General features: G+C 32.8%; 1 protein-coding gene across 1 annotated transcript; it reads left to right on the forward strand.

Moving 5' to 3' along the window:
- Positions 1-7,241: 7,241 nt before the first annotated feature.
- Positions 7,242-10,161, forward strand: LOC127708545 (uncharacterized). Its single transcript, XM_052213453.1, has 4 exons — positions 7,242-7,970; positions 8,469-8,557; positions 8,999-9,093; positions 9,564-10,161. Exons 1-4 carry the CDS (start codon positions 7,291-7,293, stop codon positions 9,966-9,968), a joined length of 1,269 nt encoding a protein of 422 aa, XP_052069413.1. The 5' UTR covers positions 7,242-7,290; the 3' UTR covers positions 9,969-10,161.
- Positions 10,162-15,950: the final 5,789 nt, after the last annotated feature.

Below are 15,950 nucleotides of genomic sequence, written 5' to 3' on the forward strand. Positions count from 1 at the left end.
TTAGGACAACTTTGTGAAACCCACTTAGGACTAAGATATGTCGTAATACCATCCTAAGACATGCTTAGTCTGAAGACAGCTTTGTGTGAAACTGGCCCCTGGCCCCTGAAAGATAGTCTGATTGTGGACCCTTAGAAACTTCTAGTAAAAGACCATTTCCTTTATGTAATATCTAAATTTTAAAACGTGTGGCGGATAAATACATGTATATACGCTAATCTCAACTAACTACACCAATATGCGTTTTATTTAATTTCTCGCAATGTACAGTTTAGCATTTCTAAATAATATACATTTTTCAGTTGTGTGAAATCCACAATTTTTGTAACATACTGTAGATTTCAGTATGATTACTCGTAAAAGTTATTAATATTTTACATATGAAATTTTTTCATTGTGAATTGGTGTGGGTATTTTTATTGAAATGTTTATGTTTAACGAGTGTACATAATCCTCAACACTATACCCTAGGGTAGTGCTCCACTATTAACGGAGGAAAATACATGAAACTGAACTGAATGACTTGGTATATGCGTTTCTGATGAAAGTCAGTGGTGGATTCAGGGTGTAGAATGTGTACACTCCCTCCGCCGCCGCCCTTTTTGAAAGAAAAAAATATCATTTATTTAAAATCGTAAAAAAATTGTATTTTTACCATTTTTGGGCAATTACGCAGCCTTTGTTCGGACCCTGGATCCGCCCATGAAGTTAAATCCAGAAAAGCGCTTCGAACGCACGAAATTTATAAAGTGTAACATTTGTTTTCATTCATAGGTGACATTTGTTCATAAAAGAGGAATTGCGCAAAGGGTTTTATTTGACCGAAAATTTTTAAAGAATTACAAAATCACGCGAACTTTGTATAGAAATAATTTTAGGTTTGTGCAAAACTTTAACTGCAATCTAGTACATGCTAGTCATACGGACAATCAACTGTGACGTAGTAAATTAATTAATTGGTACTTGTATGTGCTCTTTATTTGCGGGCCGATAAATGACTATGTAATTATTCTAAAACGATTCTTTATGTTTGTGGCATGATTCAAATTTGACTACATGTTATACAGAAATATTATTTAATGCTTTTCGATTACAGCGTTTTTTTCCTATTAAATAATTTTTACAAATATGTTTGGACAACAGATCACTAAAGTCTAAGGGAAGCAACTCTTATTAATTCTTAACCTGGTTTGTAATTGTATACTAGTGGAAGAACAACGCTATCGACACTTTGCACAACCCGATTTGGTGACCAACAGAACGCGGCTGTGTCTCAACTCACAAGAGACATTTGACCCAATTCAATCTATCATAACATTTTGACTGAGTTCGGATTTGCATGAAGAGTGATGCATGCAGAACAGGAGACGCTCTACCGTGAAGAATCAGGTCTCGGTCCTTTAGTTCATGGGATTACCTCATGTTTTTCCATGATCCATATATTTAAAATAAAATTAAGAAAGATTTAAAAGCTAAATACATTTAAGAGTATCAAAACTATGCAGTCAAATTTGTCTAAGGTCTAAGTTTTAGTACAATTATAGAAACAAGAAACAGAAAAGGAGACGGCACGATCAGGTCAAGTCGCTGTCCATTGTTTTCCGAAAATCAAAAAGTTTTATAAATCTATCAAGCAACATCTTTCTTCGTATGTTTACAGCACACCAGTCTGTAAGATATCAGTATTTATATGTTTTTAATTGTCATAATAATGTCTTATATGTTGCAATAGGGCTCTAAGCTTCTTGCATTTCATGCAAAACTGCTAAATCCGTTGAAATACTAATACTTTAGAAATTTTACCCAAAAGACATTTTTCTACAAGATGTCTTATACAAAGACGATATATATCTTGTGTGCGGCCTTGGCTCATATCTAATTGTATCAAACAATATCGCAAGAGTGGCCTTTATTATTTAAAAACATTCATTTCACCATGTTTCTGACATCAAAGCGATATCCCAACAAACTTTTCTGAACTAAAGTGTCTATTCACCTCATCATTTATCAATTGCTGTAGAACTAACATATGTTTTATAGGATTGCTATTTCAGCAGCCAAACAATGGCTCTTATCATTCCTCCTCCTTTACAATAATAACGCACCATTGACATCATGCCAGTACTGAAACACTTGCTTCATGACTGATGGTATACCTGGAAACTGACAGTCCGCCACAAATGTATATCCCCAATTTCAGATACTTAAATAACATTTTTGTTTACCTTGTGAACTATAGAACACAAAAGATTGGGAACCGAAATACAACAAAACATACAAGAGCATTAACACAAATCAAAAAGGTCTAAAAAGCAACGAATTCTTTTAAAGACAAATTGCCTCGAGGAGTTGCAGCCTTATTTTTAGCACACTTACATAATTTATAACCATTGCACAGAGACTGTGTTTTATGATGGGGTTCATATTTCAAAGTCTGTAGTTTTCTGTGTAGTGTTTGTTTTTTTTGTTTTTTTTTTGTTTTTATGGAATTGTATTTTTTATTTTTCCCTTTTGTCTTGTGGTCATGGTGTTGTCTATCCCTTTAATTAGGGCGCCCGCTTGGTATCTTCTTGTTTATTAGTAAGTCTAAAAGAACGCAAATTTGACCGATTTTATGTATGTAATGTAGAGTTATCGCGCTTAGTGCTTCCTTGGATAACGACTGTGTTCTTGATTAACAATAAAGGAAATGTCAATTTATGATTGATTGATTGACTATTGGTAGCTTAACGTCCAGTGGAAAATATTACATGCATGCTCAGGAAGAGAACAAATTAAAAATAAATACAATAAGAACGTCTTGTAATAGAATTATTAGATGCCGTTCGGGATGAATGTAGGGGAAATTTGGACTGCCACTGGAAAATGAGGGTATATTGAATAGGGACAGAAATTTTACCTTGCAACTGGCAACCTACGGACCCCTCAAAGAGCTGTTGCAAGGGCACTCTCTCTACACGAGGCATCGGATTTAACGTCGCCATTCCGACCGGACGTGGATGCGTACTTATACATCCCGCGCAGCAAATGGACGCCCTACTTTGTCAAGGATTTTACTGACGGTCGGAAGAAGTTCTCAGTGACTATATTTCTGTTACCCAGTCACCCTTAGGGGATTCATAATTGAAACAACTCTTTAACAGATTATCAGATAAAGCACTTAAAAAATGAAAACTACACTGTACATGTTTGAATTGCAAAAAATATTTGTATCCTGAATCTGTTGAGGCGGAAATCTAATACAATTTTTATTTTTTATGGTTTATTTTGTATTAGATTTTAAAACTATACTTATTTACCTGCCGAAAAATTTTGAAGTAGTCTGGGGGGATAATTATTTTCTACTGTTTGCTGTCATTTATGTCATTTCTGTCAGTGTTTTTCTTCATTATTTTTCGTCATCTGTCACAGGAAAAGTTTGAAAATGTATTAGCGCATTCCATAATCTTTAAACTACGAAGTAGATATAATAGAATGAAATTGCTTCTGGTGATAAATCTGAGTTTGCATTTAGAAAATGAAAAATGAAAATATCAGCATAAAAACGTTTAAAATGTAATAAGAATGCGTATGACTTAACCAGATTCGAGTAACATCTGTGGTGTCTTTTGTGTAAAAACTATGCAAATACTTATTTAAATATACTCTATAATATACTAACAATAAATCATCTAAATTGTTGCCATCCGGAAAATCGGTAACAAAATATATGCAACCAACAGTATATAATTTTCATCTATACTATTTTTTTTAATCAAAATTGAACAAACAAAGAAGAAATGGATGCAATTGGTACAACAATTAAATATTCTGGCCTTATCATCCAAAGTTCACCAAGTCCAAGTTAAAAAAAATAAAGTTCGACGTTTATATAAACCACACCTAAATGTAGATTCCAAGTTTGAACAGTCTAAAGGGGAACCACCCAATCTATGAATCTTGTAAACCGACTGTAATATCTGGCCGTACGGTTTATGTATGGGAAACTAACTGTAATACCTGGGAGTACGGCTTATGTATGGCAAACTGACTGTAATAAATGGGCGTACGGCTTATGCATGCCTTTAGTTCCAGAAATGTTATATTTATGACATGCTTTTTAGTCAATATTTACATCTCTACAATTCATGTTAATAGATATACTATTAGTACAGAATTGGAAATTAAATAAAATCACAGACGCAAGGGTTCGAATCCCGTTGTGGGAAGAATATATAGGTTGTGGTGTTAGCTCTTTATAACTATATCGTAAAGTTGTCACATATTCAGATGCATATGAAAAAATATATTGATGTGACTGAAAGGTAAACAAAATTATCATCCCTTAAAACAAACAAAAACAGCTGATCTGCAAGGTATGCCATCTGCATCCCACAATACATCATGTACTGTATTACAGCCCATGATAAAGCCGACCATGAACTTTAGGCAATACTCGGCTAACGAAATGTATATTTTTATAAATATAAGTTTGCCGAGTGGTATAAGGCACTGGATACAGTGCAGGAATCAGTGTAACAACCAATCAGCAAATCTTATAGGTATCGCATCGTCTAAAATTGAAGATATTATATATACAAAGACAGGAAAATTATAAATGTCTGAAGATTTGTGCTACGATACTTATATAGTAATATACGTATAAGGCTAAACAATATTGTATTATATACAAATACTTCGCCACAACAGGTGGCCTTCGTCAGTGTAAATTCTTTTAAAATACAATTTCAGTTCTCTTAAATTGGATAATATTTCATCTTAAATCACAAATAAATGCCATTTTTGTTTTTATTCTCTCAACCGTTTTAAACTTGGGCTTTAAAAACTTTTGGTCCAAAGCATATTTGTCGATGGTTAACCCAGAAACACGTGTTGTGCCTACGGAAGTCGCTTCATACGTTTTTTTCAACTGCTACAAATTATCCGAGAAATGTGGTTTGTGAATATCTATGTTCAATTGTGTAATGTTATGATCATCCAAAACAGAATGAATTAGCGGTTTACCTTATCAAAGGTGAACTTTTTTCTTCGTACTTACTTGTATAAATTATATACTAGTCCTCTGAGTTATAGCTGAATGAGTGAATATAGTGATTCCTAATTTGTCGAAATACAGTGTTACACAACTACACAAACTGTAACCATGGTAACGACTGTAAAGGAGCTGTTGCTTCGAAACGTTGAATCTTTATTTTTTTCTCCGGAGCCAATATACTTTAGAATATAATTATACAAAAGTATCACAGGAGAAACTTCTATCCTTTTAAAAGCCAGTATTTTTAAGAATGCAAGCTTAGAAATATTTGGAGCCCGGATGTCAACATTTCGGTTTCAAGGAAAACATACTTGGACCCATAAACAATATTTTTTTACCAAACGTGGTTTGATAATGCCTCATAGGATGATTAACACTTCAATTGACTTTGTGTTCAATGAATTAAAGGTCATGGTCACAGCAGCTATTTATAGACTGAAATTTTTGGCAAATTTTGGTTCCGCATTTTATCTGTTGAACCATTGTCCAACTTTTATCAAACTTGGTGTGATAATGCCCATGTGATGAAGAAGACCTCTAATGATTTGAGGTCACTATGTCAAAGGTATAAGTCACAGCAGCATTTGATTGACTGCACTTTTGGGTGATATACTTTGAACCATATGTCAAACTTTCAACCAACTTACCTAGAGAATGTATCTTGATAAAAACAAGACACTTATGATTTTTGGGATAGTAAGTCAAAGGTCAAAATCACAGTACCTATAAATTGACTCAAAAATTTTAAAGTTTTCTCTCCAGACTATGACCATTTGATCTTTACTAATATTTGGTGGATAATGCGTGACCATCTATAATTTTGAAAGTTACTTTAGTAAAAGGTCGAGATAAAGGTCACAGCAGCAATTGAGACTGAACTTTTAGTAAAATACGAGTTTGGATGAAAAAGACCTCTATTGATTTAAAGGTCACTAGATCAAAAGAAAGAACAGCGATCGATAGACTCTTATTTTTCTAGTTTTTTCTTCATTTGACATAGTTGTTTGACATAAATTGTCAGCATACACAAACATCTGTTGTTCTACTACAAATCAGTTAGATAGCAACTCGGTTAATGCACCAATGGTGCTTCTATAAAAACATTTAATTGCATTCAGAATGATCGTCAAGTATTTGATGAAGTTAAAAAAATGTAAACTTTTTTTTCTGTCGTCTTTTCAATATTTCATAACATTTATATATATGATCTTTGAAACATTTACACATAGTTACTCTGTCATAACGGAAATTTATCATTTAATAGCTTTGCATAAAATTTAAGAATTTTGCTTTTGCTATTATTGTACAAATGTCTGGATTGGATATGAATGCAATATACTAAAGTAACTTCAAATCGCATAGCTCCAGGTAACAAGCATGACTTATCATTTTAAATAAAAGCTTTAAAAGGTATGCTTTGTAAGAAGGTCTCTTGATCTTGTGATGTAAGTATATAAAGCACGCCGCTTAAGCGTCGTTCGTTCTATCAAATTATGGCTATTCGTCTGGTCTAATACAGTGCTCTTAAGTTACATAAAATTTAACAATTAAGCAATAAAAGTGTAAGTTACTGAGACAAAAATAAAAAAAAAAAATTGTATATTAGTTTGTGGACTTTGTACTGATTTATGTATGTCCAAAGCCTTATTTCAGACTGATCATTAAATAGTATTGACTAAATTGTAAGCTGCACCAAGTTATTAAAAATAAGAATGCCATATAGGGTAATATTGTAGGAAGTAAAAAAAGTGACAAAGAAAGGCATGAGGTCATACCACAAATGACAACCTTCGTAATGAATGACAAAAAAGTTGTCATTGCAATGTAAAACAGGTATGTTAATGAGGACAAACAATACATATGTGTTAGAACAAGAAGGTTACTAAGGGGCATTTCTTTTGAAAATTGTCAAAAGAACGATTTATTTTTTTTAAAACCACACAAATCGTTATTGCCAAAGTACACACATGAAAGCATTAAAGTATTGTTGGTTTTTTTTAAATATCTTGAATGATGGGCAAAAAAAAAAAAAAAAAAATAGGTGAAGATATCCCCATTGGTATTTGTCATCAATAATCAAACTTAAACCATCCTCATTCATGTGTCTTACCTACTGGGTTGCGTATGCGTAAACTCAGGATGTGACGTTTATTCTTAGAAACATGATTCCCAATTTTACGTATATAGTATTGAGGCTGTATAAATACAGAACATCCACGATCAATATCATTATCAAAAGTACATACTTAACTATCATGGCAAAACTTTTACTTTTACTAATTATTGCCACTGTTTTAGGACTTTGTTCAGGAACATTTTACTTCCATCATCATCAGTATCAGTATCGTAGGCAATATCATATGGGAACCCGTGTCTACACGCCTCCAGCAAGATTTTACCCCGGTCGTCTGCCACCAACTTTTATTCATACGCGTATTTTAATACCGTATGATTCTCCTAGATTTGTTGAAAGAAATCCTGTTCCGCCAACTATATTTCCAGTCGGTACCGTGTATCCATCTTCCGGTCGCCAGTTTCCAAATCCACTTGCAGATCTGAATACCTATGATCTACCACCATGGAAACCAACAGCTCCAGTGTTCAATAATGGCATTGTAGGTCCGGATGTAGATACTATTATCCCGCAGTTTTCGACAAATCTTAATCAAAATCCACAGATACCAACAAGTGAAGTGATAGCAGAAGTTCCAGCTATTCAACAAGTTCCAACTTTCCCAGACACTAACAATGTAGATAACTCTATTCCGGATTTTCCGTCAGCTGTGGTACCTTTTGTAGTACCAAATCCTCCACAAATTCCGATCTTTCCTGGAGTTGACATCAATAATAACCAGAACGGAAATGACTACATCGAACAGCAAACAACTAAGCTTCCACCAATAATTGTAGAAAGACCAAAGTCGTGTCAGGAAACGTAAGATTAGATTCCTTTTTTTCTTCTATACTTTTTTATTGCTGAAATATTTGTCTTACCGGTGTTAACATTTGTTCATCTGTTATATAAAATCTATAAAGTGTTCATGTTAGGGAAGTTTTAAATTCTATCAGTTACATTCCTTAATTTATAAAATTATTTTCGAAATTTTATAACAGCAAATTTTAATAAAAACAATATCCGTCTTTCCATGCCAGTACCAAAGAACTGGATACTGGGCTGGTGATACCCTCAGGGACTAACAGTCCACCAGTAGATGTATTGATCCAGTGATAGTTAGGTATTTGTACTTTAACAAAATGTTGCAACTTCTACAGGAAGCAAGTCATTTCGTACCTTGACCATTTCGTACCTCTGCCATTTCGTTATTTCATAATCATATTGAGTGCTCACTGAAATCTGTATCATACGATTATATTTATGTAATCAAAAGTATGTTTTCTCAATAGTTGTTTGACTTATAATTTTAAATTTCAGAGGGTGTGGACTTGGAAGTGAATGTGTATATAACTACAGCTATATATGTCCTAAGGATATCACAGATATTCCATGTCGCTGTCAAAGAGGTAAACACATTATGTAACTTAAATGGTTTTGTAGAAAACTTCCCAATTTAGAAATAAACATTTGGTCATATTAGAAAATAACAATATGAATTATGTGCTAAAGGCAGTAACAGTCCATTTTTTAAAGATGGAATCATATTCCAATTCTAGAGGTGTTTACTATAGGAAATGTGTATCTATAATTTACATTATTACAATCTACGCAATCGCATGTATCAACAAATATAAAGGTTTTTGTATGTGACTGTTCTATCTACTGTTTATATTAATTTCAACGTCATTTGGTCTCTGGTAGAGAGTAATCTCATTGGCAATCATACCACATCGTCTTATTTATATACATTAGACGATGGATTGTGTGAAACGATTGTTTGTGTTGTTATCTTACTGCAGCTTTCATAATTGATTGATTTGTTCTTATATTTTGTGTTTGTCTTGCAGGTTGCCGCATACAGTATACATTTATACCACTTGGAGTTGCCACGATTATTGACCCATGTGGAAATATTTGTTCATGCAACAGTTTATTTGGAGGGGTGAGTTTTCTTTATAAATTGCAACAAAATAAATAATACATACAATTTAGTAAAATTTCAAGATGGTTCTTAAACACTTACGGAGTCAAATGTGAAAATGCAAAGAATTCATATTATTTACTTTCAATTTATTATTTGCGAAACAAATTAGTGATGAAATAAGATAACGATTGCAAGAATTCATGGTATTATTTGGTAAATACGGAGTATTTTATCGGAACATTCAAAACAAATTCCTGGAACCAAATCAGTGTTATTCAAATCTGAATAAAATAAACAGTATATGTACGCGATGATAGTGTAAGACACTGCATTATTTTTATCAGCAAACGTTTTTACTTGTAACAAAAGAAATAAAAAATGAACATTGTCTTGACTTATTGGTATTATATGGTTCATTTGTCTTAAGGATGTTTTTTTTTGTAATAATATCTTTAACATTTAATAAATCTTTCTATAATTTTTTCCAGGCTAACTGTACAGATATTCCATGCAAACCAAAACAACCGTCAACTAACAATCCTACAACTGGGTTAATTCTAGAACCTGTACAAACTGGAATACCAGATGCAGGTCCCTTGCGAGGAGATTTCCCTGGAAATGTACCAGGCACAACACGTATGGAATTTCCGGTAACAATACCAGGTCAACAAGGAGGAAATTCTCCAGTTAAAGTTCCCGGCCGAGGAAAGCCGAACTTATCATTTCCAGAGCAGACCTTTGTTCCACCAATTCCATTTCTAACTGAAAACAAATTACCAGGATTTAATGGACATGAAGGTTTACCAATAGATTCGAAAGTCAGACTTTCAGAAAAGAATCTTGTATCAGACAAGTCAAAAACTGATTCCATGGTATTTCCAATTGCTGGTTAACAAACAGTAATCAAAATCCCAACTATGATCTATGGAATCCATTATTTATAGTATTAGTGCTTAGTTTAATTAATTTATTTATCGTTCATAACTTACAATTGGTCGATATATATGTGCTTTGTAATTGTCTTTTATTTTATCTATATTTACATTAAATCTTGTTTTCCTATTTAATAAATGTTCTTGACTCGTACTTTTATTTTCTTTTTGTAACAACTACAATACATATTCCTTGATATCAGTTGTGTTACACATGACCACAGGCACTTGTCTCTAAAAAACAAATTTCCTATATACGTGTTATATTAAGGTATATAGGAACATTTTTTTTTCAGAGACAAGTGCCTGTGTACATGACCTTTGGTTACATGTAATAATTGTAGATGTAAGTGCCCTTCAATATCGACTGCCTTTGGACGGAAGGGCTGCTCAAGAGGCGGCTGAAGATGTAAACATTTATAAATATGAAGTTAGTTTAAGGATAATAAATCCCAACATAAACAAAGTGAAAGCAAAATACATCACAAATAGCATGCTTTTGGTTTAGAAGATGCTCATTTCGTCAACATAAGACATCGATGGCACTCGAATCGAAACAGTTGAAAAGCCAAACCAATTACAAAATTGAAGAGCAAAGAAAACCAAAAAGTCCAAAAAGTCCGTCTTAATCTTGCTTTTGCAATCTATGCCTGGGGGTAGAAAATTTTCTGTGTTTCTAATGATTTTTAACAATTTTTCGAGAAAAAAAAATACACTCCAAGATTTATTTTTAAAAAATCTAAAATTAAATACTGAGATCTAAATCAAAATACACTGATATTTAAAAAGTTCTAACAAGAATGTGTCCATACTACACGGATGCCCCACTCGCACTATCATTTTCTATGTTCAGTGGACAGTGAAATTAGGATCAACACTCTAATTTGGCATTAAAATTAGAAAGATCATATCATAGGGAACATGTTTCAAGTTGATTGGACTTCAACTTCATCAAAAACTACCTTGACCAAAAACTTTAACCTGAAGCGGGACAGACGGACGAACGAACGGACGCACAGACCGAAAAACATAATGCCCCGAGGTGGGGCATAAAAAAAACCACAGAATTTAAATTACACACTGATAATTTCAAAAAAAAAATGTAACCACTGGAAAGTCAAAATTACACAATGCGAATTAAAAATTATACACTTAAATTAAAAATAAATGAAAAACACACAATAAGATTTAAAATGTTAACACAATGAGATTTGTTTGAACATATCAAACTAGCATACTAAGGCTGCGTTTTGCGTTTTGTAGATAAAGTTACCTATGGTTTCCATATTTGTGAAATATACATCTGCTCAAAGGTAACATTCTGTATCAAAACTTCCCCAAACATTTCTAGAAATACAACAACAAAAAAACGAAAAACATTTTAAGTCATACAAAACGAGTTTCTGATAATTATTATATTGAGGAAATTGTGACCAGACTGTTAGGACTAGCATGTACATTCCTGACTTAGTACAAGCATTTTCCGGAGAAAATGGTGGGTTAAACCTGGTTTTACAGCTAAAACCTGTCACTTGTATGACAGTTGATTATAGTTCTGTTATACACCAAAATAGTGTGAGCAACCGAAACAGACATGATTGATTAAAAAGACAATAATTTGGATACAGCAGCCAACATAGTGAAAACATCCATCATAGATATATGACAATATAACTAAATCTAATATAAACAAAAACAATCAGTGTAATTTTACTGAATGTTTTAAAACATTTCAAACTCCATGTGTTTTGTTTTTTTCAATCTTCGGATGTCAATTTTTCGAAGAATGTCATAAATGGAGTTTTGACGAAAACTGATAACCATAGTTCGGAGATTTTTCGTGTTTAGTTTTTGTTTGCCTGTATAGTACAATTAACGATCAGTATAAACTGCAGTCGAATAAATTGGACAAAAATTGCGTCAAATCTTAAAATGACAACCAAAAAAATAAAACATGTGTATGATCAATCACGATATGTAATTAATAGATATTAAATGTTTTGACAGAAATGAGCGATTCTAGTACATGTACGTATACATTGGCGCCACGATTGCAACACGTATTGGAGGGAAATGTCCGAAATAAAAATGTCCAACAAAACAGAAAAAAGATAGCGGTTAATTTTTATTGCTGTTTTGGCGATACGTGACATCTGTGTAATTCATTGACGCGTGCAGGACCTTAAATGACTTATGACAAAAAATACAAACTTCATTGATACATAATTGATACTAAAATAATCATTAATGAAATATAATTATTAATGACCGGAAGGAAAATGATGGTCACTAAGGATCGCTTACGTCAACGAACAGTCCTTGTTATTTCAGTACATCGTGTGATCTTTTTCCCGGAAAAGAGAGGCGAAGGATACCAAAGGGACATTCAAACTCATAAGTCGAAAATAAACTGACAACGCCATGGCTAAAAAAGAAAAAGACAAACAGACAAGCAACAGAACACAAAACACAACATAGAAAACCTTAGACGGAACTTTTGTTTAAGAAAGGAAAATGATGGGTCAAATATTTCCTACAAAAATATACTGAAAAAGATTTCTTTGAAATATTGAGACTGATACCTGTTTTAAGTTTTGATGATGACAGCGTACAATGCTACAAAAATAGACAAAAACAATTGTTTTCACATAAGATACAGTTTTTAATATAGATATTTAATTGAAAGAGCCAAGTCACATCATCTAAAATGAAGTGCACAATGATATAAGTCTATTAGCATTGGCAATATTTAAACATGGCAACGTTCCCTAGTAATTCAGTATAAATTAAATAATGAATTTGTTGTTTGATTCATTGACTGTGGCATAGAGCGCATTCATTGCTATGTATTTATAGTAGATGTGAAATTCATAGAAATGAATTATGAATACACGTTCTTTGCAGTTTACCCCTACTTTGTTCAAACTTTCAGTGCTACATCCGATAACAATGTATTTCTTTAATGAAGAAAGTATGGTATGGGGCAAATTTGGAATAATATTTCAAAATTGTTTTTAATTATAATGCATATTCCAATTTGAATGCTACGCAATGATAACAATAAGTACATGGAGAATGGAGACATTACACTCATTGACAATCTTTTTTTACCCACAAAAGCGAAAAAAAACTTAACACTGGTCAAAAATTGTTTTTAATTTTCATGGATGAACCACTTTTTGGCAGCCACTTATGTTGATCAAAGCAAAATGCTCCTAAAAAACTTATATTTCATCCTCGTTCTTTGTTTTTATGGGTATTTGTCTCAGTGGCAATTTAACCACAGTGACACCTCTTTATTTTTTTTATTTTCGCGCGCCAACATGTGTTTCTAGAATAATCACATGCGCTTGACAAAGGTTAAAAAAGCCAAAGGAAAATGTTTGTTGCTATACTGACCAAAAAGGACAGAAACGGAACAACCATAAGGGTCTAGATAGAACCTCCAATGTTGTCTAAATAAAACTGCCAAAATCGTCTTAATAGAACTGCAAAAATAGTCTAAATAGAACTGCCAAAATCGTCTAAATAGAACAGCCAATATTGTTTAAATAGAACTGCAAAAATCGTCTTAATAGAACTGCCAAAATTGTCTTGATAGAACTGCCAAAATCGTCTAAATAGAACTGCCAAATTCGTCTAAATAGAACTGCCAAAATCGTCCTAATAGAACTGCCAAAATCATCTTGATAGAACTGCCAAAATCGTCTAAATAGAACAGCCAATATTGTCTAAATCGAACTGCCAAAATCGTCTTAATAAAACTGCAAAAATAGTCTAAATAGAACTGCCAAAATCGTCTAAATAGAACAGCCAATATTGTTTAAATAGAACTGCAAAAATCGTCTTAATAGAACTGCCAAAATTGTCTTGATAGAACTGCCAAAATCGTCTAAATAGAACTGCCAAATTCGTCTAAATAGAACTGCCAAAATCGTCCTAATAGAACTGCCAAAATCGTCTAGATAGAACAGCCAATATTGTCTAAATCGAACTGCCATAATCGTCTGAATAGAACAGGCAATATTGTCTAAATAGAACTGCCAAAATCGTCTTGATATAACTGCCAAAATCGTCTAAATAGAACTGCCAATTGCCAAAATCATAGAAATAGAAAAGCCGACCAAAATCGTCTACTGAAGGTAAACTTTGCCTGAGGAATTTGCAACCTTAGTTTGATCACAATTAAATAAAATTAACAAACGAAATATATCACAATGATTTAAAGCATTTCAGTACCAAAGCGCTGGCCTTTAAAAAAGAGGATGGTACCATCGCAGACTGATAGTCTTTTATCTTATTCTGAAAATATCATATAGCCCCTGTTTAGGCCTATATTTAAATTTTCTTACAGCTGTCAACATCATACGTTGAAAACGTCATCAGTGGTGGTTTTATATAAAAAATAAAAAAAAAATATATATTTTCAATAAGATCATTAGGTCAGTTGACCTTAAGCTGCCTTATTATGCCAAAGAAAGACTACGCAAATATATATAGTGTTTTCACTAGAATATATTAATATTAATGTAATGATTTCAAGTTTGTTTTGAAAATTAAACAAATATATTTTTTTACATGTGTCAATCCTAAATGTACTTTGTGTCAATCAAATGTACGAAGTATTTTGTTTTTTTTTAGTACTTGTTTTGAGTACTTTAACCTTTGCTTTAGATATCGATTCCGATAAACATAAAATATAACCACAATAAAACGTCCAAGGAGACGCCAGTTATTTTTTGGATGATTATCTAGGTGACCAATCAATGGACCTTATGACTTTTGTTTAATATATGTAATACATACAAGTATATGACCGGTAACAACAGAGTTTGTTTCTGATTGTCGGTTTTATTGCTAACTTTGACAGTTTAGTTGTCCCCTAGAGGAAACCATCAAAAGGAACTAGATACACACAGGTGCTAAAACAGGGAAAATGTCATAAAATTACTCATCAAATGATAGAAGATATTCAAACCAATTGGCTTGAGCGAAATCATTCTTGTTCTCATAATAGTTATCGTTTTCTTATGCAAAGCTGTTGATAACAGTGAGCCTTTAATTTTATAATTATTCCATGGGACTTTTTTAATTGGAACTACTTACTTTCGTCATCCGTGTTATATTTTAAATATTTTCGAAATACAACAGTTACAATTACAGTCGAATTGTCGCATGGTTCTATTTTTGTTATTGAATGGAATAAGTGCTTACATTTACCAAGAAAAAACGGTCATTCATTGCGTAGACACAGTGAGATTATCCCCGCAATAGTCCACACATAAAATATTCGCATTGACACTTCGGCTACCAAATATCAACAGTGATGGGGAAGGCTTATTATTCCAACAAAAAATGATGACCAGGTATGCGGTCAGACGATGTGTAACGGTCATTTTTTTAAATTTGAACTGCGGTGTGGATTTAATGACTACATGATACGAGAAGTAGGAAAACTATCTTCAGTTCTATGAGAAGCAGTTAACTTCATTATGAAATTTTATTTTGTTTCGTGTTTTGTTTTTGTGTTTTTATTAATGTCGTGTGATGGTGAAGGACGGAATGAAATCCAGAGGAAAAAACGAGTCAAACATATTAGTACAAAGATATATAGACCTTCAAAGGATATGTATGCGAAATATCTAAACATGAATCCGCCGAGATTTCCACCTACAATTATTCATACACGTTTACGTGTACCGTTTGATGGGCCACCACCAAAATATAAATGGAAACCAAAGACATTACACTTGAATAGGGATAAAATGAGGAGTAAAAAGATGAACCCTGTTGGTAGAATAACAAAAAAGGTAAAGTGGTACCCATCAACAAATCCAGTTTTTAGGAGAAAAAATATTGGAAAAGGAAATCCAACGAAACAGCATGTGAAGAGGAAAATTTACAGAACAACAAAACAATTTCTTCCGTCAACTAAATCAGTAT

The sequence above is a fragment of the Mytilus californianus genome, unplaced genomic scaffold, assembly GCF_021869535.1.
Source record: "Mytilus californianus isolate M0D057914Y unplaced genomic scaffold, xbMytCali1.0.p SCAF_7, whole genome shotgun sequence".
Classification (NCBI taxonomy): Eukaryota; Metazoa; Mollusca; class Bivalvia; order Mytilida; family Mytilidae; genus Mytilus; species Mytilus californianus.

What these genes read in the sequence shown, in the direction of transcription:
- LOC127708545 (XM_052213453.1), top strand. Translation starts at nt 7,291, where the DNA reads ATGGCAAAACTTTTACTTTTACTAATTATTGCCACTGTTTTAGGACTT. An exon ending in CCAAAGTCGTGTCAGGAAAC is followed by an intron (nt 7,971 to 8,468) that starts GTAAGATTAGAT and finishes TTTAAATTTCAG; the next exon opens with AGGGTGTGGACTTGGAAGTG. An exon ending in TCCATGTCGCTGTCAAAGAG is followed by an intron (nt 8,558 to 8,998) that starts GTAAACACATTA and finishes TTTGTCTTGCAG; the next exon opens with GTTGCCGCATACAGTATACA.